Raw genomic sequence first — 21,681 nt, 5'->3', positions numbered from 1 at the left:
TCCATGGAGATGAGCAGCAACCAGAAAAGTTACTCAATGCACCTTTAATATATTTATGTAGTTCTCAAATTAAGACTATTCTGAATTTAGATCATTATAATAAATGTAGATTGCAGTTTGATTTCAAATTTTTGAACATTTGTTTTTCCACATTAATTCTATAGCAACCTGAATATTATTGTTAATATTGATTTGAAAATACTTTTTTTTTTCCATATCAAATTTCTAACAGCGTAACAATTCCATGAGCGGCCGCCTCCAAGACTTATCTAATCTTGACCAGGGACCTAAACTCCCCTAATGTACCCACCTCAGTGATTCTTGTAGAACACATGAGGACTTTGCTACCACGATGTACAGTAAGTGTAATAATGTTATCAAATGTTAATGTGCACAGGACTAAAAATAGATCAGGACTATATGTTCCACTGCTGCTGGTACCAGAGAGAAGTCTGATAACTCGTATACTGTTCACGGTTATAAACAAAAGATATTCTTATTTCATATCTTATTTTCTGCCATTTATTATTTGTGGGGTTCATAATAATGGTGAATATATTTATCAACAACCCAAACCTGAATAGAATGTTAAAAACAAGTTTTTAACGGGAACTTCTGCCCAAAGCCAGGCTCAAGACCAGAGGTGACTGAGCCTTTTGTGTGGCAGCGCCCAGACTATGGAACAGCGCCCTCTGCCTGTCAGATCCTCTCTGTGTGTAGCACAGTTTGAGTCTAGACTGTAAACCCACCTCTTCTCCCTGGCATTTAATACAATCTAGACAGAATATCGTAGTGTTTTACTGTTCTTTGCCTATGTATCAAGACACGGTTCAAGGTTATTCCTGACTTACATAACACATTCAGAGCATCCTAATTATTCACCATGATGAGTTTATATGTGTTTGTCACGCCCAGAGACCTGAGTGGAGTTTTGATGTCACGGCAAAGCTAAGAACTAGCATGGTAACTGCACACTTTCTGATTATTGGCTAATAAAATACTTTATAATTAGATGTAGATGTAGATAGACTTTTACAATATACTTAGACTGGGGCAGGACAAATTTTGCTTAAATACATGGGAAAAAATTGGGTACAGGCCTTTTACGACTCATTATAGATACAAACTAACTTATCGTTTGTGTTTTATAACCATATCATGAATTTGGAATAGTTTTTTGGGGGATAATTCTATTTATTACTAGGGTTATTGTGTCAGTGGCATGAATTAGTTCCAGTTTCCATTGGTTTGCCCGTGTCTCCTCTCCCTCCTCTTTAACTGTTAATGACTGTAAACAGGCTGTCCGTAGAGATGAGAGCCATGTACGCTCCATACAACCCCCCAAAGGATCTCTTACTGTCAAACAACTCACAATATGTCATCAGCGGTTAGGGCTGAACAATGCATACAGTTTATTATAAAGTGGACTGTTTATTTTAAAGGCCTTATACACTAAACTAACTTTGTAAAGTTTTAATCATGTCATAATATTGAAGACTGTATTGTTTTATTCACATGTTTGATCAACTCACCTGTAGTCTCATTACATTAATCCTACAAATCCTACAAATTCTTCTCAGTCAGAGCTCATGCATATCTATAAGGTGCATCCCTGAATATAGTAAAATGTCCTTTATTTTTTTCTCACCACAGTCGGTACACTACAATTCAGTAGTTCCACCCTTTTAATGGACATTTTGAAATCTTGAAAATAGCACTTTCTGTCTTACAGACTATACACTTAAAGCCTGGGCTGTGTCTGTGTTTGTCTTAAACACTAGTGTGCGTCTAACTTTTGTTGTGTTGTAGGATAGTCCTGATTTGTGCCAAGAGGTCTCTGTGTGCTGCCTTCTCCATCATGCCCTACGGAGAGAGCTTCTACCTCAGGTAACTCCACTGCACCTGGGCACTTCAGGAAACTCACATCTAGAGACTTCTGTTATACTTCTGCAGTTTCACTTAAATATACTTTTATAGTATTTACTCTTATAATTTGACACATAGTGTAAATCAAATCTATGGTTCTATGAATGACAGATGATGTGCTGTGAATGTGAATGTGAATGATCGTTTACTTTGGTTATGCCTCGTACCAGTGTGCATGTTTTGTTTGCTTTATGTGTTGACTAATAATTTGACTTCTCTGAGTGACTCAAATAGCCCTGTGTGATAAATAATGTGTTTTAATGGTCCTTTCTCTCCCCCGGTAGTGACCCCACCCTGAACCACCCGCGGAGGAGACACTCATCGGGAAACATCTCCACCCTGGAGATGCTGCCTGGGCTGGAAGGCTTCCACCTGGACACATACGGCAGGGTAGGCCTTTGATTCCCAGGGTCCCTTCTGCATTTGACTCCTGTACATAGTATGCACACCATGATGTATTACCACTAAAATCTCTTAAATGCTTTTATTTGTTAAGACAAAATGAAAATTGGTTTAGGGCAGTGGTTCTCAAACTGTGGGTAAGGGTACAAGGGAGGGACATGCATTTTTCACGCAGCTGAAGTGCTTTGCTTTATGCTTTACTACATAACCTGCAGACCTGTACAAACCTTTAGCTTTAGCTGGTTTAGCAACTCATATTTCAGTCTTCTCTTAAAGGTTACCTGGCCATTTTAAAAATTGTGAATTTTTTTTTTTTTTTGAAAAAAGGCAATATATATGAATAGTACCTATCCTACCTACCTATTTTTTGTGACACTTGATACCCATTTGACCTCTCTCCATCTGGTTCTCTTTACAGTCCGTATCGTATGCCCAGTTCCTGTACCCCACTAATGCCCTGGTACGACAGAAACCCTCCTCCACACTGGAGCTGAGCCAGACCCTGCAGCTCCCTGTGTCCAGGAGCGCCCACAGTATAGCCCCTAACCGCAGCCGCCAGCCCAGCCAAAGCCACCCGCCCAGCCGCATCAACAGCACTGTCGGACTGGATTTGGGTAATGCCAATACATCAGCAATACATCATACATGTGCCGAGGTTACTGGGTGGCCCTTATTTTAACCATTTTATTCTTAAAGGTGAACTGTATAACTTTTTCTGCTAGTCTTCTTTGCCTGGAATGCCACACAGTATGGCATTAAATGTATTCTGTTACATGTATTTTTAATGCTTAAAGAACCCATATTAAGCATTATTTGCATTTATATTGGCCTTTAAAAATGCTCTTGATTATGTTTGCTTTGGCATCTCACATTTTAGAATGTAAAATAATGGCTTTATAGAGCCACAAACTGACATCTGGTGTAGGGGCCCATTTACTGGCAGCAGAGGGAATTACCACAGAGAAAAGCAAATATTAACTAATTAAGCATGCAATAGTAATAAATGTGATTTAATATCAGAAAGACTTAAAACTAGTCTGATGATGTATGGACTTAAAAACAGCACAGGAGACCTCTGGACTTTTACCTGTGATGTAACTTGTAAGAAATTCAAAATCGTTTGTATTTTAAGTGTTCAAAGGGACCTACTACACAAAATACAACTCCAGGTATCTGATGAAGGAACAGTGTTATGGTTAATAGCTCAAAGTAAATTTTGCATAATGTGTGTTCTTTAGTCACTTGAAAAACATACATTCTTACTGTGATTGTGAAATACTCCAGTCAAAGCCGTAACAAAGCCGCAACAAGCAAGTGGCAGACCTTCCACCAGACAAGTAATTTCAACAGGAATAGTTATTTTATTGATTTGTGAGAGAAAAATGCCATTATATTGTTCATCTGAAAGAATAATTGAAACAATAATTCAAAAGTTAAACTTAAATGTAACAAAACTCAACTTTGGGCATATTTTTGATAAACAGCATTGTAACACAACTTAAGTTCATTTGTTTAGCAATATTAAACATGTCATGTACTTTCTGAATCTCTGATGAAAGAAAAAAATAAAATACCTCAGCTATACTTTTACATTGAAAGAATTACAAAGACATGTATCATAAATCAAAATATCTGCAATTTCACACTTCACATATTTAGCTCAAGGACGGGAAAGAAGTCAATGTGAACACAATAGAACACAGTTATTTGTTGTTCCAGCTGCTATCATCTTATTTTGTGACCTTTAAAACTCCTTCTGTTTTACACGTTCATTAACAAGAGGCAGCTGTGAGGTATTTCAGGCTTTCTCTGTGCGTCACTGATAACACACTTGGCAATCTTCAACCATGTGCCGCCATTTTGGATCCTTGTAATGTTAGGTCATTATTCACTGTATTTAGTCTGCAGCTTGTTGTTTGTTTTGTGTCTAGAAGTTGTTTACAAAGCTAGCCCCTTGTGGTTTGAGTCAGTATCTTTGTGTGGAACTAGTGGAACTAAAATCATAAACTTCAGCCACAATCAGCTAAAGGGGGTGGTTAAATCAAATTGAGTAAAATGTAATGGTTTACTTTAAAATATTTAAAACTTTAATAGGTTTGTAGTAGGGGTGTCAAAAAAAATACAAATAAAAATCATTATCCAGTCATTATAATTGAAATGAATAATGTATTGATAAGGGTTGTAGACAATGAGGAAAAATAGGCAATATTTGATTTTTATGTTTTGAACTGCAATACCAATATGTATGTATTTTTTAATATATATATATTTTTTTTAACAATAATTTCAGTTTCAGTTTTTTTAAAACAAAAATTTGCATGCCTTCTAGTCAAACATGCCGAAATAATAAAGATCAAAGCAGGAATCTGCCTTTTTCTTTACATATCACTGATAAAAATAAGCAAATTTCAGATGAAAAATTTAAATTTCAGATGTTAAACTTTGTGTTGTTGCAAATATATAAATAGGGGGAAAAAATTTAACTTGAATAGTTTGTCTGTTCTTGATACCAGAATCAATATCCCATTAATTTCTGTTCAAAATTACAATGTATTGTCAAAAAAGAGAGTTTCTTATTATTTTTGAGAATTCAGGCTTTTCCTTAGTATTGAAATTGAGTTTGAAATTTGAGTATTGTGCCGACACTCGTTACCAGGCCTGGACTGTACCTCATGGTGATTACTTCTGTATGTGTCTGTATATCTGTGCTTTAGGTGTGGATGACTTCTGTGACTACGACCCAAACCTCCTCAGCGACCCCCAGTGGCCTTGTGGGAAACATAAAAGAGTGCTCATATTTGCTTCCTACATGGTAAGACAGACACAACCAATCAGCTGCACTCATTCACTAAGGGCCAGTAGATTTGCCTGTTGAACGGCCTGTACTCAATATTATTCATGTAATAAACTGAAATTTGTCTTGCTTCAGTACAGATATATTGGAAAAGCAGCTCATAGGGCCATAATGGGGCTGCTATGTGTTGTCTGCAATTATTAAAAGCATTTTTATCTGCAAAAGTAATAACATCTCCATAGAGACAGGCAGCTAGCAGACTCCCACCAGAAAAGTTACATAGTGCACCATTAATAGAGATACATTATGCTACCTTGACTTTTTGAGCTTTTAATTATACCATAATGTTATTGAGAATAGTGATTTGTTGTTTAGACAAGATCTGAATTGTCTTTACTGTCAAAGGTCTATGTGTTAGAGTCACGTTGTTAGTTCAATATTACTCTCTGTCCCCACTGTTGCCAGCAGAGGGCGTCAGTCAAACGTCTTATTGAAAAAGACACTCATTTCACATTAACAATTAATACATTATTTTTAAAGACTTTTCTGGGCCTGCCGCCTGCTTGTCTACATGGAGATGCAATGGCTTTGTCTAGAATATTCCAATACGGCATTAAACTTATCTTGCTTTTTTTATGGGCAGTTTACATCCTTATTCTGAGTGTGCTCATCTTTTCCTAAATCTGATCTGTAACATGTTCTGGTGGCCTCAACTGCTTGCCTCCATGAAGACTAATAAGTTTAAAGTCATACTGTGTAAAGGTCCATTGTTACCAAGTTTTCTCTTTTAAAAATACAGATGTATACAGATATGCAGAGAACATTCTTTTGCATAAATAATTGCAACATTTTGTGATTTGATAAGTGGGTAAAACTTTATAACATCTACATTTTTATTAGCCTTGATAAAGAGTTGGGGTATTTATAAAGCCTGAATAATTTTTTAATAAACTATTTTCTTAATGAAGGTTATTAAAAGCGTAGTTATAATAAAGTGTCCGCAGTATTTTTGCTGATTTAAACTGGTTCAGATGATTCAATTATGATATATTGCACACTCAATATTGTATATTGAACAATATAATCTAGTGAGACAGTGAAGTTCCATACCTTTTACTGAGATACAGTAATTGTATCTAGTAAAAAGTAGTTGTAATTGTGTGGTAATTGCCAAACTAGCATGAAGTACAGTAATGCTGTAGTAATTGCAGTATTTTTATGTTTGTGTTGCAGACGACTGTCATAGACTACGTGAAGCCGTCCGATCTGAAGAGGGACATGAATGAGACGTTTAAGGAGAAGTTCCCTCACATCAAACTCACTCTCAGTAAAATACGCAGGTAACAGGGCTCTTATATGGGCATTTATTATTATTATTATTATTATTATAGATATTAGGGATGTGTGATTTTATTGGTCACCGATAATTATCGGCTGATAATGGTAATTATGACGTCACATCTCTTTTCCTCTGAGATTTTCTCCCTCAAAGTGCTCACACTGATTAATAATTAGATTTTGGTGTGACTGTAAACCTAGCCAGTGCTAAGTAAGTGTGTATTGTGTTTAGTCTGAAGAGGGAGATGCGAGCCTTTGGAGAGGACTGTGGGCTACAGCCAGTCACCATCGCCATGGCCTTTGTGTACTTTGAGAAACTGGTGCTCCAGGGTCGACTCAACAAGCAAAACAGGTCATTCACATTTATAATATATTCCAGGTTACTCTAGTGATTTGTCAAATATGGAAAAAAAATTGTATTGTTTTATTTTGTTGTTTGATGGAAAAGGAAATAGTGGCTTAGTAGTCAATTGTAATAATATAGTGATTATGCTTCTACATTCTGAATTTGACAGTTCATAATCATGATTCCTCTTAAACGGATCATGGTCATTGTTTAACTCTTATGTCACTGCTCTTGTTTATAATGCTAAGTAAACATGTATGTACTTACACTTCTCTTATCTGTACCTTTATTTAACAGGAAATTGGTTTCAGCAGCCTGCCTCCTATTGGCTGCAAAGATCAGCAGTGACCTTAAGAAACAGGAAGTCAAGCACCTCATAGACGTAAGTGACACATACTGTATGTCTCAGCTTTTCCCCTGCACAGGTTAAAAAGTACCATTAAATACACATTTTTAATTTTTGACAATAATATTGCTAACAATAGGGCAGCATGACATTGGAAAATATTGTGATATGGCTGTGAAAGACCCTGTACAAATATTACTGAGCAAAAGTTCTCTTGACCTCAAGAGCTGCTTATAAAATATATCTGTACTGGGGCAAAATATATTGGCTGCATCTAATTATGGTAGTTTACTGTCCAATAATCAGGAAGTGTGCCTTAGCATGCTAGTTGTCTCACTGCAGGGAATAATTAGGATGCTCAGAATGCATAAGGCATAACTTTGAACCCCTACACACTGTTAAAAAAACAGAACAAGTTAATTTTAAAGTACTGCCATATTGATATTGTTATATTTTCATATACTTTTTGATGCATTATTTCAGTTTTATTGAAAAAAATGTGTCAGCCACTGTCAAAAAAATTAGAATATATATATATATATATATATATATATATATATATATATATATATATATATATATATATATATATATATATATATATATATATATATATATATATATATATATATATAATAAACAGTGTTGTCCGTTTTGTGTGCGCAGAAGTTAGAGGAGCGGTTCCGAATTAGTCGTCGGGAGCTGATCTCGTTCGAGTTCACTATCCTGGTGGCCCTGGAGATGGCGCTGTACCTCCCTGAGAGCAAAGTCCTGCCCCACTACAGACGTCTGGTCCAACAGCAGCCTCTATAGCAGCAAGTCCTCTGCACCACACTGTACTGATACTCTGCAGTGACATCACACTGGGCTCTTGTATCTCTATGGAGGAATGTTTAGCAGTTACCATGGAAATGCAATGAACACATTAGCAAACACTGAAAACAAAAATACAAAATGGGTTTAAACAACCCATGATCAATCCAACCATTCATGGTCCTGTTTTGGTTTGATTTTCAACAAAAAGTGAGAGCAAAACTGTTAGCTAATGCTTATGCTAGCTTGGGACTGTAATGCTATATGCAAAAGACTTGTTTAAGGGCACAAATCATCTCACCTGTTGTAGTTCCAAGTATGTCAGCTCCTTCTAGTCAGACTGTGTTAAAATAAAGAACACATTAAAGTCTGACAGAGCTTCGGACAGAGCAGTGCCTGCTGTTAGCATCACACTTCCACGGATGTTTATGGCATCAGATGCAAAGTGTCAATAAGGACAGCACATCCATACGAGTTAAAATGGCTGGGATTCAAAACATTAAGCTTGGTTTAAGTAGATTGATATAGTTAGTTGTCTGTGCCAGTGCGTATAACAGGTTTTCATGTTTTTCTAATTACTACTCGTTTTTCCAATTTTAATACAACTAACGTGTCAATGAGGTAAAAAATCAACTTTAATGCAAAATAATAATAATCTAACTTTACAGATTGCAGCAAGAAACTCTGCCCACAACCACATTTCAAATAGATATGCTAAACTTTGCAGTACCTGGAGGACTAAACAAAATGGGTGAGGTCTGGAGGTATAAGGAGCAGTGTGACTGGTCTAACACGTATCCACACTTCAAACTCCACCTCTGCAGCTAAGTGTTTGTAATCAGAAACACCTGCGTGATGTCACATAGTACTTTTTACAAATTACAGAGGCAGCACACACTTGGTTTTAGACATTAGATTTCAGATTTAAAACACCATGTGCACAGTTTAGTAGCAAATGAAGGTTAATACTTTCACAATCTGAATTCCAGTTGTTTTAACATGTGTAGTTATTCTGTAGCACAATCTTTTTATTTTTTTTTAATGTGATGGGGCAATCTAAAATAATGATTTTAACATTTCGATGACAGCACTGTGACGTCCCATAGAGGATCCTAACCAGCCATTCAGTTCCCTATGCACCTTAAAACAATATGACATCAATACATAGACCTACACATCGTATATTAGACACTCCTATTTCTATCATGATTAGCACTAGCAACAGTTTGTGCTGTTGAGGACAAAACTAAATAATGAAAATGAAAAGCACTAAAATGAAAAATATTACCTGATGAGTACATTTAGAAATATACTTTGACTATGCTTGAGTACATTTTGCTAAAGTTTTACAATATGTGTTTTTTTCTGTTGTACCGTATGCAAAAATATCAAAAATCATATACGAAACGATGCTAAAACTAATATTGAAGCTAGATAGTCATTGGAAAAAGTATTGATACTAAAAAAGTCACATTCACAGGACAGAAATGAACCTTTCCTGAATAGTATAAGACCAAAATGACTATCACAACCTTTGGAGCTTTATTAATAATTGGCAAAGGTGTATGAGTGTCAATGGTGAGTAATGCCATTTTCTCCTGTAAAAGTGAAAGAGCTGCTACATTTTATTTACAAATATGCAAGTCTGCTAAATATTTAGTGTGTGTCTGACATCTAAAACAAGAAATAAGACTGTGTGTGTTGATGAAAAACATATTGTAGGGTGAAAACAACAGCTCCATGGTAAAAATTAGGCCAACAAAAGGCAAAAAAACACATTTTGTCTGTTAAGCTGCCCGTAGTTGTGCCCGTAGACTGTATATATAAATGGACATAGCTAACCTGCTAGCTGCCACGTTACAAATAGGAAGTGATATATTATACAGTCTATGGTTCTACTTCGATACCACTCAGTCGGGATGTTGAGGCTCATTGGACCACTATGGAACCTCCCTGGAGGACTGAGGGATTACACCGATAAGGTCACATGGGAATATAAAAGAAAGTACTACAGTTTCACGTTGAAAATCACATTCTATTGTCTAAAGAAAGGGTGTTTTTACGATCATTATGGTATCAGAATCAGTATTGGGTCTAGTCCTTAGTATCGAAATTTGAAATTTTAGTATGATGACAACACTAATTTGCCTTCTTTGGGCTAAAATATAAGTCCTCAAGCAAAACTATTTCACTGTAATACACACAGAACATAAACACAATCGAAAATGTATTATTCAAGTTGTGCTAAAATGCGAAATACATTTTAGCACAACCTGAATATATGTGAGTTTACACTTTACTTAATTTTACATGAGTTATTTTGTATTATTTAGATACTGTTTGCTTATTTATGCTTTAAAATACTACTTTCTTATGCTTTACTCTGCACTGTGAGAAAAAATGAACTACCTAAACTGTATATTTATAGATTTATAGACATAATGGTGTTTTTATGTTTTGTAGCACTAGATTTGTTTTGGCATTAAACTTCGCAATACTAAAGGAAAAGTATCAAGTATTAATGCACATATTTTTGTATCTGTGTAAAATCCTGTATAAATGTATTAGCCTATTTATTGCTAAAATAATGTCACAATGTGTTTAAATTGTACAGAAAATATTATTGTCTGCTCTATTTTAAAATCCTCATCAAATATTATGGTCAATCTTGTATATACATTTTTATGTTCATAGTTTTTTATAATGAGTGCTACATTTTTACAGTGTTTTATATATTTGTGTCAAAAATATTTGGCACGTATATGTACTACTATATGTAATGACAATCAGAAATGCTTAAAGGTGTACTGTGTAACTTTTCCGGTGGTTTGTAAACTACTTGCTTGTCTCCATGGAGATGTTATTGCTTTGATTTCAGTGTTCCACAGTATGGTATTCAACATATCTATCTCCACGGTGACACCACCAGGCCAAGTTACAGGTGAGATCTGTGAAGAGGTGACCCCTAAAAGTAATAAAAAATGTGTAAGAGTAATTAAGAGATACAATTAATGCCACACCGAGCAACATTTCAGGCAAAGTAATAACATCTTCATGGAGACAAGCCGCTAGTAGACCAGGAAAGTTACATAGTGTGCCTTTATAGCAGAACCTATAGTATGTTAGCAAAAATGTTGTTTTTTTTGCCATCATAAAGTTCAATCATCACTATTTTTATATCTATATTTTTTTAGTTTTTATTTCATATACAAAAACTATATGGCTAAACAGTGAACAAGTTTGGCATTTAAGCACATAGACAAAACTCCAAAATTTTGGTAATAAAATTTTGGCCGTGGCTTTTTGTCCTTATTTGGTATGACATGGCATAACTTTCTGTTTACTTTTCTCTATATTAGAGATTTGTGACATTTTCTATGCAGCATAATGGTGTTTTGATCCTGATTGTTTGTTTTTACCTTTAAATTATGTTATTGTATTGATTTTTTTTTTTAACTAAACATTTGTTGTTGTTATTATGATTATTATTAATTGTATTTAACCACTGTCTTCCATGTTATTCATATATTAAAGGGGCACTATTTTTGGTAGATTTTTATTAAAGGGCCTATATTATTTTTGATTTGTGTTATAATTTTGATTCCTGATCACAAACAGACCTGGAGTTGTGTTTTGTTTCATTCACACATGTTTTACACAATAATCCTGCATATTTAGACGGTGTTCTTCTCTCAAACTGAAAACACTCTGTTCCACCTTGTGATGTCATGTAGAGTAAAGGAGTTCAGTTGAGGTTAAAAATAGCTGTTAAAACTACCACTACATGACATCACAAGGTGGAGCAGAGCATTTTGAGCTTTGGGGATGTGGACAGACTAATAATAAAGTGTTACTCAAACATGTGTCAGTGAAACAAAACACAACTCCAGGTCTGTTTTTGAGGTGGTAACAGCATTATAACAGTGTTTAAAGCTCACAAGAGTCAAGTTTGCGCAATATAGGACCTTTTAAACAATTTTTTATTTATCTTTATTTTAATTTTAAGGACTAGGCAAAAGCTGCATTGCACACAATAAAATAAGGTCATATACAAGTTGATTCTGTCTGTTTTCTATTATTTTGAAGACTGTAACATTTGCATAATTCAAAACCTGTTCTGATGTGAGAGCTCTAGAAAATCTCATAGTCTCATCAGTCTGTGACAGCACCGCCCTCTAGTGGTTCAGGGGATGTTTATGATCATTTGGCTATAAGTGTATTCTCTGAACCACATGAAGCCAATTTACTTCAGCAATCTATCAAAAAGTGGACAGTTTTTACTTTTACTTACGGTAATAATTTACTAAATCTGAGAGCCTGTATCTGTGCTTTCTACTGCACTACATTTTTGAACAGGGATGAAAAGTAAAAAGTATTTTTTATTATTGTGTAAGATCTGCTGAAAAGGCTGAGGGATTTTTAATACGTTCCGTAGTTTAAGCAAACAAAATATACAAATAAAAAGATCTACAATAAAAAAATAAATTAAAAAAAAGATTGTTTCAATTGTTTCTAGTGAACAGAATTCAGGACAAATCTTTCTCAAAATCATTACATTTGAAGAGATCAATATCACTGTTTAAAATAAAGAATAAGTAAAATAATGCTCATGGTTAATTGTTAAATACCAGAAAAAAAACACATATGCCTCTGCTCAGGCATGTATAGCAGATCAGTCGGTAGAGAGAAAGATAAACAGGAATGACTTGAGAGGTCATTGAGCCAAAAAACTGGCTGACAGCTATAGACAGGTGACAGCAGATTGGAACATGGAGGGAACACACTTGCTTTAATGGGTGAGCTTACTCACCCTCCTTTTGCCCTATCTCCATCTCCTCCTCTACCTCCATTTGCAGAATCCATTGCTCAGAGAAAGTCAAGTCAGTTTCAAATGTGCAATTGTCTCCGTCATTGCACGACTAATGTTGTTTTCAAAGCTACCCAAGCAGAATGATCTCTGTATTTTTAGGGGGATATCAGTCTGGTCACGCCTCAAGTCAGATCACAGTATCATGAAGGACCTCCTTGGTCATCATTTTGAAAAAAAAATCTAAATTCTTTCAACTCAGAGTTTAGTGCTTTGCTCATTGATTCTGCAGAAATCTTTTTAGGTCCCTCTTTAAGTGTTTCTTTGAAAGCAGCCATATTTGTTTTGATACAGACAGACCAGGTGTTATCCCTGATTGTCTGAACTTAGGGAGATGCACATGTGAACAGACTCACATCTTTGCAATCTATTATAGAAGTGTGTATGGGTCACAGGCATTGGTAGTTTTCAGATTATAGAATGTGATGATGCTATACTCTCAGACAGGGGCAAGAGCCAATTTTCACTATTGATTACAGTATACTTTGCCACGAAATATCCAAAAAGTAAATTCACAAATGTCGAACTTGATTTGATCATTTTGATTAGTGACTACACTCAAAAACTCAATGTATTACAACAAAAATCTGCGTTTTAATAATATAATCTTTAGCTGCCCCTGATATGTATTAAATATCATTGGCCAATAGAATGTTACGATGTCTTCTGAAACCCAGCAATACTTGGATTAACTGCAATGGAACAAATGTGTAACTATAGCATGCATCATAGTTTAATGTTCCCTCTTTTGTCTTTTGTATCGCAGGAACTGAAGTATGTGTTTCGAGATACAGCATCATAATAACCACTGGACAAAACTGACCATGTTATCCATGTTTCATTCTTTTTCATTTCTCTGGGTCTTTTATTACACCTTCCCTTTAATATTGTCAAGATGTCGACTGAAAATAGACGTGGTGGGTGGCTGTAATAAATATTTCTTCAATTCGTCGCCCGCAATAAGAAATATCATAGTGCCCATAAGTCACTCTGACACTGTCACACTGCTACTGTGAATTTTACGCCACTGTCGTGTAAAAACTCATGGAGAGAATGGGCGATCCAAATGCATGAGCTCAAGTCTGCCAACATGAGCGCTGAAAGTCCCAAAAGTCCTATTAAGTAGCTTATGTGATGTCTCAGTCTAGACTTTTCAGTGGGACTACATTTCTGTGTGTCAGGTTCAGCAGCTTTCTGGTTATCATTATGTAGATATGGACAATTAGCAGAAGCAATATTTGTGTGGGTCATTCATATGTGTCTCTGCATTAATATGCAGGTAATACAAAAGAGAAAGGCAAGAGAATATTATTATTATTAATTTTTATTATTTATTGTTAATTAATTAAATTAAAATTATTAAAAATTAATAATAATTTTTAATAATTTTAATGTAATTAATTTTTTGTCTCTCTTAAATTTTACCCAAAAGACTCTCTATTGTTGATTAAATTAAAATTATAAAAAATTTATAATTTTTAAATAATTTTAATTTAATTAATCTTTTGTCCCTCTTAAATTTTACCCAAAAGACTCTCTATTGTTGAATTTAGTTAAACCGTTTACAACAACCCCCACCCTCCCAGTTCGTCACTAATATAATCTAGTAATGTCGTACTGACCGTGTTCCCAGGCAGCCCAGACATGTCACCCAAAATTTGATAACTGTCAAAGTTTGATTTGAAGGGACCAAATGTTTGGCTTAACATGTATCCAGCATAGGTGGACAAACACACTGCACCAAAGTATATGCACCCTTTGGCTAAAGTTTTAAATACACTATAACCAGTGCTTGGGGATGTCGACACAACCTCAGTCAATTCAGTTGTGTTCAGTTGGCCCTCTTCAATTTGTAGTGTGTCATTTTCAAAATTTTGAGCATTTTGGCTTTGAAGCTGAGCATTTACTGCATTCAGCTGCGCCACCTGCTCTGACAGACTGCTATTTTGATCTCTCAGTTTTTCAATTCTTTCCAGCAGCTGTTTTTTCTCTTCATCCACATCTGAAAGAAAGTCCCCTTCCTCTGTAACATAAAATGGAAGGTCTGGTGCCAGGTTTCTTGATAACTCCTCCCCAGGCAGGACATCCAGTTGTTGTCGCCGCTGGATTATTTGCCAGTTATCATTTAAGTAAATTTGAAGATTCTCAACCTGGCTTTTTAACTCTCTAATCTGTGTCTGGCGCTTCTCAGTGAGTTCTGCCTGAGTGAGACGTGCCTCTTCAATTTGAACTTTCAGAGATTCAATTGCAGCACTTTTTTCACGAATGTCCATTTTCAGACATTCATTTTCTGTTGTCTGGACATCCAGTTGTTGTCGCTGGTCATGGGTTATTTGCCAGTTATCATTTAACTTAATTTGGAGACTCTCAACCTGGCTTTCTAACTCTCTAATCACTGCCTGTTCTGCCTTAGTGAGACATGCCTCTTCAATTTGAACTTTCAGAGATTCAAGTGCAGCACTTTTTTCACGAATGTCCATTTTCAGACATTCATTTTTTGTTGTCAAGGCTGCATTCTGCTCTGAAATAATATTATTCATCTCCATTAGAGGATCAAGTGATGACTGCAGCTTCATTCGTTCCCAACGACAGTTCTCCACATCGCGCTCTACCGCATCAAAAAAATGTTTTACCTCCTCGGAGGTTTCTGGATGTTTAAAGAGAGGATTTTGATTCATAATTCTCTCAAGTGATGACTGCGGCTTCACTCGTTCCCAACGACAGTTCTCCACATCGCGCTCTACCGCATCAATAAAAATTTTTACCTCCCCGGAGGTTTCTGGACGTTTAAAGAGAAGATTTTGATTCATAATTCTCTTTTTGCTAGCTATTTAGATTAGTACGCAAAGTTAAAATTTGTTCAAAGATGTGATTATCACTCACTGCTTATTATACTAAAAAATGCTCACGTGTGAATCTATGTAAAACAACATTTTCTGTTACCCCTACAATGTAGGTCTCTAAGACTCAAAGCTCATAAAGCTCAAAGTGTATCCATAGCAACTATGAATTCCAAAGGAATTGGTGTTTATTGGTGTTTACCATGGCGATGGTGATCATCGCCATGGTAACCTATAGCTAAGAGTGTAGAATTGGGAGCTGGACTTTTAAATTATAATTCATATAATTTAAAATATATAATTTTTATAATTTTTGAATACTTTAAAACACATTCAACACATTCACTGCTTGTTCACTCATCATGTTTGTCTAAAAGTGGACCAGAACATTGATTCTGTGAACAGACTTTTTGATGGGTTGCTTTGTCTATAATAAAGCTAGAAAAGTACAGTCAAGAGTGGTGGTTTTACCTTCCTCAACACACAGGCATACTCACTCCTCTCCAAAGAGCAAGAAAATGTTCAATTTAGTGGGGCCCCCTCTATGCTCAGGGGCCCTAGGCAGCTCTGTAGGTAGTGAGGGTTGAAATCAGAGACAGTCCTCTTAGGGCACACTTACAATAGACGTTTTGAACAGTGTCCTGTGTCCCGCACTCACACCTGCACAACCAAGCCAAGGCCTGTCGACGTCATCATGTAGTGCTGTTTGTTTAAATGTCGCTAATAATAATAATAATAATAATAATAATAATAATAATAATAATAATAATGCCATACATTTGTTATGCTAATGCATGGATCTATGTACTAATGCTGTAGTGGAGAAAATAAGCCCAGTGGCATAAAGCCTATCTAATACAGTCCTCATATAGTGACAGAGAGGTAATTATATTTTACCATGACCTTAGAGGAGCAGCCCAGTGTTCAAAATTCTGGAATGGAGGAAAATTGAAATAGACCATAATGTTTTTTCAATGATTAACTAAAAACATGTAAAGGTATACTCCCCCGATCAATGGACACAATCATATTGCTTTTCCACAACGAAGGTAAAGACCCTTCTGAATGCTCATCCTACCGCCCAATCTTCATATTACCAGTTGACTTTAAAATGATTTCAAAACTAATTGCAGGAAGATTACAAAAATAGGTTCCACAGCTTTTTACTCCTGATCAGTCAGGTTTCACTGTAGCTAGATATGCATCTGACAATATCAGGAGACTTTTGAACATTATTGACCACTCGACCCTATCAAAAAAACAACCATTAATTTTATCTTTAGATGCAGAATAGGCGTTTGATGGGGTCGAGTGGCCCTACGTTTTACGTTTTTCATTATATACTGAGCCCAAAACTAGAATCTCTATTAATGGATCCCTCACAGACTGTTCTGGTCTGACTAGGGGTTGCCGCCAAGGATGCCCTTTGTCTCCCATTTTGTTTAACTTGGCCCTTCGCAGAGACCATAAGATATAACAATGAGATTCCCGGTATCACAGTCGGAAGGATGGAAAATAAAATTTCATTATACGCTGACGACATTGTTCTATTTGCTACAGAGCCTCAAAAATCCATCCCGTTAATAATAGAAGCTATTGAGAAATTTGGAGCTGTATCAGGCTACAGGGTTAACAAAAAACACATGCTTTACTTCTTAATACAAATCTCACTAGGCAACTTAAAGAATTGTCCCCTTTTTCCACAGGCGGGCTGTAATTACTTGAGGGTAAATGTAACATCTGATCTAAAGGAGCTGTAGTTTGAGTCAAACTTCATGCCACTGCTTAGAAAAAATAGTGAAGAACTAGGAAACTGGAATCTCCTCCCCATTTCACTCCTTAGTAGGATTAATGTAAATAAAATAAATATATTACCTCGTTTTATATACCAGTATCAATCATTACCATGTTACGTCGATAAACCATTCTTTAAATCGCCGAATAAACATAACACAATTTATCTGGAAAAAAGGTACACCTGGAATTGCCTACAAAATGCTATTCAAATCCAAAGATAAAGGAGGATTGAAGCTTCCAGACTTTCAATTGTACTACTGGTCATGTCAAACAAAAGCTGTTAGGCTGGCTTGATACACAAAGTGCTCCCCACTGGACACTCATCGAGAGAGAACTTTGTTCTCCTGTTTCACTGGCTTCATTGCCACTTATTAATAATATAAAAAGGCTACCTCCCATATCAAGTATTTGTGTTGTGTATAACATTTTGTGTGCCTGGCAAGATGTTAAAAAACACTGTCAACTCAACATTCATATCAATGTTAGCCCCACTATCCTCTCAAGCTCAATTGAAAAATTATTGTTGGCAAACTGGAAAAAAATTGGATTAATGCAGTTCCATCAGTTATTTAAAAATAACACTCTTTTAAAAACTTTTCCGATTTAAATGAATTAATTTGAAATACTAAATCATGATTTTTATTCATTTTTACAACTGCGTCATTGTATTACTATGTTGATTAATCAAAAACATTTGGCAGTGGAGGTCTCAGAGTTAGAGAATATGTTATTAAATTTCAAATCATTGAAGGGGGTAACTCGTAGGGTCTAGGGTCTAGAGTCATCTCTTCCTTCTCTAAGACATATATGGCAAAAAGATCTGGGTGTTGAACTAAATGACGAGCAGTGGAGTAAAATTACTAATAGTGTTTTTCTAAAAATATTAAGCAATAGAATATTAGAACAAAATGATACATTTTTGCATAGAGTATATCTGACCCCACTCAGGATGAGTAAAATGTATGCTAGCTTGTCTCCTAAATGTAACAGACATAAATCTCATATAGGTTCTTATTTTCATATGTTTTGGGAATGTAATCATTTAAGAAAGCTCGGGAATTTAATATACAACTTTATGGGGATGTACTGTTTTTATTTATTTATTTATTTTATACTGACAGACAAGACGCTAAACTTTGTGCCAGTTTTAGTTTAATGTGGTAGACCCAGTAATTACAGAGATATTAACCATAAACCAGCTCAACTCTTCTGTACTCTGTCAGTCAAACAGCAAATTTCACCACAGAATTCTGACTTCCAGCTCAGTGTCTATATCAGGGGTCACCAAGCTTTTTTAACCTGAGAGCTACTTTATGGCACTGAGTCATACGAAGGGCTACCAGTTTGAGACGCTCTTCTGAAATAACACATTTTCTCAGTTTGCCTTTAGTTATACATTATTAATAATGATAAATGATAATCATCTATGTGAACACACTGATCATGTTGCAAGACACTGATCACATTAATGATTTCTCAAAATAATTATCAACAATGAGCAAGGAGGAAAACAGATATCAGTATTCAGCACTTTAACTTTAGTAATCATAGTATTTGTTAAATTTCCAGATGACACTTACATCACTACATCTCATAGGAAAAGTGTCCCATTTTCACTATCCATTGACAAACCTTTTTAACAAAACATAAATAATATACATTGCACCATGTTTCATAAAGTTATCAATTATGTAATGTTAAAGAAAAATAATCTTACATATTTTTAAATAAATCTCGGCTGCGTTGTGTGACTTTTTCACCGGTGTCATGAAAACAGCCTGTTGTTTACCCAAAGCTGCATTTAGCTCTGGGCTTGTTCTGCCCATAGTGCTCGTCCCCGTGGGGAGTGCTCGTCCCCGTGGGGAGTGTGCGCCCCCGTGGGGAGTGCGCGCCCCCGTGGGGAGTGCGCGCCCCCGTGGGGAGTGCGCGTCCCCGTGGGGAGTGCGCGTCCCCGTGGGTAGTTAGTGTGGAGTTTTGTGAGACGTAGTGAAGTGTCCCTCCACATTGTGCTGCTTTGCCGTCACCACAGTCGCTCCGCAGATGAGAGACGCGCAGGTTTCTTTTACAGTCTTAAATCGTTGTGAAAGTGATCTCTTTATTTTCTACCATGTTTTGGAGTAAGAAACTGCATTCAGTGCATCCTCACAGCGCTCGCGAGCGGAGCACTGGTTTTGTCACGCGCACAATACTGACCTTTGAAGTGAGTAGGTCAAAGTTCACCTTAACTTATCTAAACTTCACGTATAATGAACAAATGTTTAAGATATTGTCATTTTTAAATCTATATAAACGCAAGGGTGATAAAAAAGATGCAGATGCAGCTCATTAGTGAGTTGTGCTACTTTTAGAACCGGTCTGTGGGCGACTCATGTGGGGCTTGGGGGCGACATGGCGCCCGCGGGCACAGGGTTGGTGACCCCTGCTTTAAAGTGTATTCTCTGAACCACATGAAGCCAATTTACTTCAGCAATCTATCAAAAAGTGGACAGTTTTTACTTTTACTTAATAATTTACTAAATCTGAGAGCCTGTATCTGTGCTTTCTACTGCACTACATTTTTGAACAGGGATGAAAAGTAAAAAGTATTTTTTATTATTGTGTAAGATCTGCTGAAAAGGCTGAGGGATTTTTAATACGTTCCGTAGTTTAAGCAAACAAAATATACAAATAAAAAGATCTACAATAAAAAAAAAAAAAAAAAAAAGATTGTTTCAATTGTTTCTAGTGAACAGAATTCAGGACAAATCTTTCTCAAAATCATTACATTTGAAGAGATCAATATCACTGTTTAAAATAAAGAATAAGTAAAATAATGCTCATGGTTAATTGTTAAATACCAGAAAAAAAACACATATGCCTCTGCTCAGGCATGTATAGCAGATCAGTCGGTAGAGAGAAAGATAAACAGGAATGACTTGAGAGGTCATTGAGCCAAAAAACTGGCTGACAGCTATAGACAGGTGACAGCAGATTGGAACATGGAGGGAACACACTTGCTTTAATGGGTGAGCTTACTCACCCTCCTTTTGCCCTATCTCCATCTCCTCCTCTACCTCCATTTGCAGAATCCATTGCTCAGAGAAAGTCAAGTCAGTTTCAAATGTGCAATTGTCTCCGTCATTGCACGACTAATGTTGCTTTCAAAGCTACCCAAGCAGAATGATCTCTGTATTTTTAGGGGGATATCAGTCTGGTCACGCCTCAAGTCAGATCACAGTATCATGAAGGACCTCCTTGGTCATCATTTTGAAAAAAAAATCTAAATTCTTTCAACTCAGAGTTTAGTGCTTTGCTCATTGATTCTGCAGAAATCTTTTTAGGTCCCTCTTTAAGTGTTTCTTTGAAAGCAGCCATATTTGTTTTGATACAGACAGACCATGTGTTATCCCTGATTGTCTGAACTTAGGGAGATGCACATGTGAACAGACTCACATCTTTGCAATCTATTATAGAAGTGTGTATGGGTCACAGGCATTGGTAGTTTTCAGATTATAGAATGTGATGATGCTATACTCTCAGACAGGGGCAAGAGCCAATTTTCTCTATTGATTACAGTATACTTTGCCATGAAATATCCAAAAAGTAAATTCACAAATGTCGAACTTGATTTGATCATTTTGATTAGTGACTACACTCAAAAACTCAATGTATTACAACAAAAATCTGCATTTTAATAATAATATAATCTTTAGCTGCCCCTGATATGTATTAAATATCATTGGCCAATAGAATGTTATGATGTCTTCTGAAACCCAGCAATACTTGGATTAACTGCAATGGAACAAATGTGTAACTATAGCATGCATCATAGTTTAATGTTCCCTCTTTTGTCTTTTGTATCGCAGGAACTGAAGTATGTGTTTCGAGATACAGCATCATAATAACCACTGGACAAAACTGACCATGTTATCCATGTTTCATTCTTTTTCATTTCTCTGGGTCTTTTATTACACCTTCCCTTTAATATTGTCAAGATGTCGACTGAAAATAGACGTGGTGGGTGGCTGTAATAAATATTTCTTCAATTCGTCGCCCGCAATAAGAAATATCATAGTGCCCATAAGTCACTCTGACACTGTCACACTGCTACTGTGAATTTTACGCCACTGTCGTGTAAAAACTCATGGAGAGAATGGGCGATCCAAATGCATGAGCTCAAGTCTGCCAACATGAGCGCTGAAAGTCCCAAAAGTCCTATTAAGTAGCTTATGT

The 21,681-nt window shown here is 36.0% G+C and overlaps 1 protein-coding gene across 1 annotated transcript in view; it reads left to right on the top strand.

The window, feature by feature from the left end:
• Positions 1–11,526, top strand: part of cables2b (Cdk5 and Abl enzyme substrate 2b) — a 44,422-nt gene extending 32,896 nt beyond the window's left edge. Inside the window, exons 3-10 of the mRNA XM_033969577.2 lie at positions 1,810–1,887; positions 2,211–2,316; positions 2,747–2,942; positions 5,043–5,140; positions 6,356–6,462; positions 6,693–6,812; positions 7,104–7,188; positions 7,819–11,526. Coding sequence (XP_033825468.1) covers positions 1,810–1,887; positions 2,211–2,316; positions 2,747–2,942; positions 5,043–5,140; positions 6,356–6,462; positions 6,693–6,812; positions 7,104–7,188; positions 7,819–7,965 — 937 coding nt within the window. The 3' untranslated portion in view covers positions 7,966–11,526. The remainder of the gene's footprint in view (positions 1–1,809; positions 1,888–2,210; positions 2,317–2,746; positions 2,943–5,042; positions 5,141–6,355; positions 6,463–6,692; positions 6,813–7,103; positions 7,189–7,818) is intronic.
• The last annotated feature ends 10,155 nt before the right edge of the window (positions 11,527–21,681 follow it).

Source organism: Periophthalmus magnuspinnatus, chromosome 7, assembly GCF_009829125.3.
Source record: "Periophthalmus magnuspinnatus isolate fPerMag1 chromosome 7, fPerMag1.2.pri, whole genome shotgun sequence".
NCBI lineage: Eukaryota > Metazoa > Chordata > Actinopteri > Gobiiformes > Gobiidae > Periophthalmus > Periophthalmus magnuspinnatus.
The sequence above is the reverse complement of the archived record's forward strand: the minus strand, read 5'-3'. Positions and strand labels throughout refer to the sequence as shown.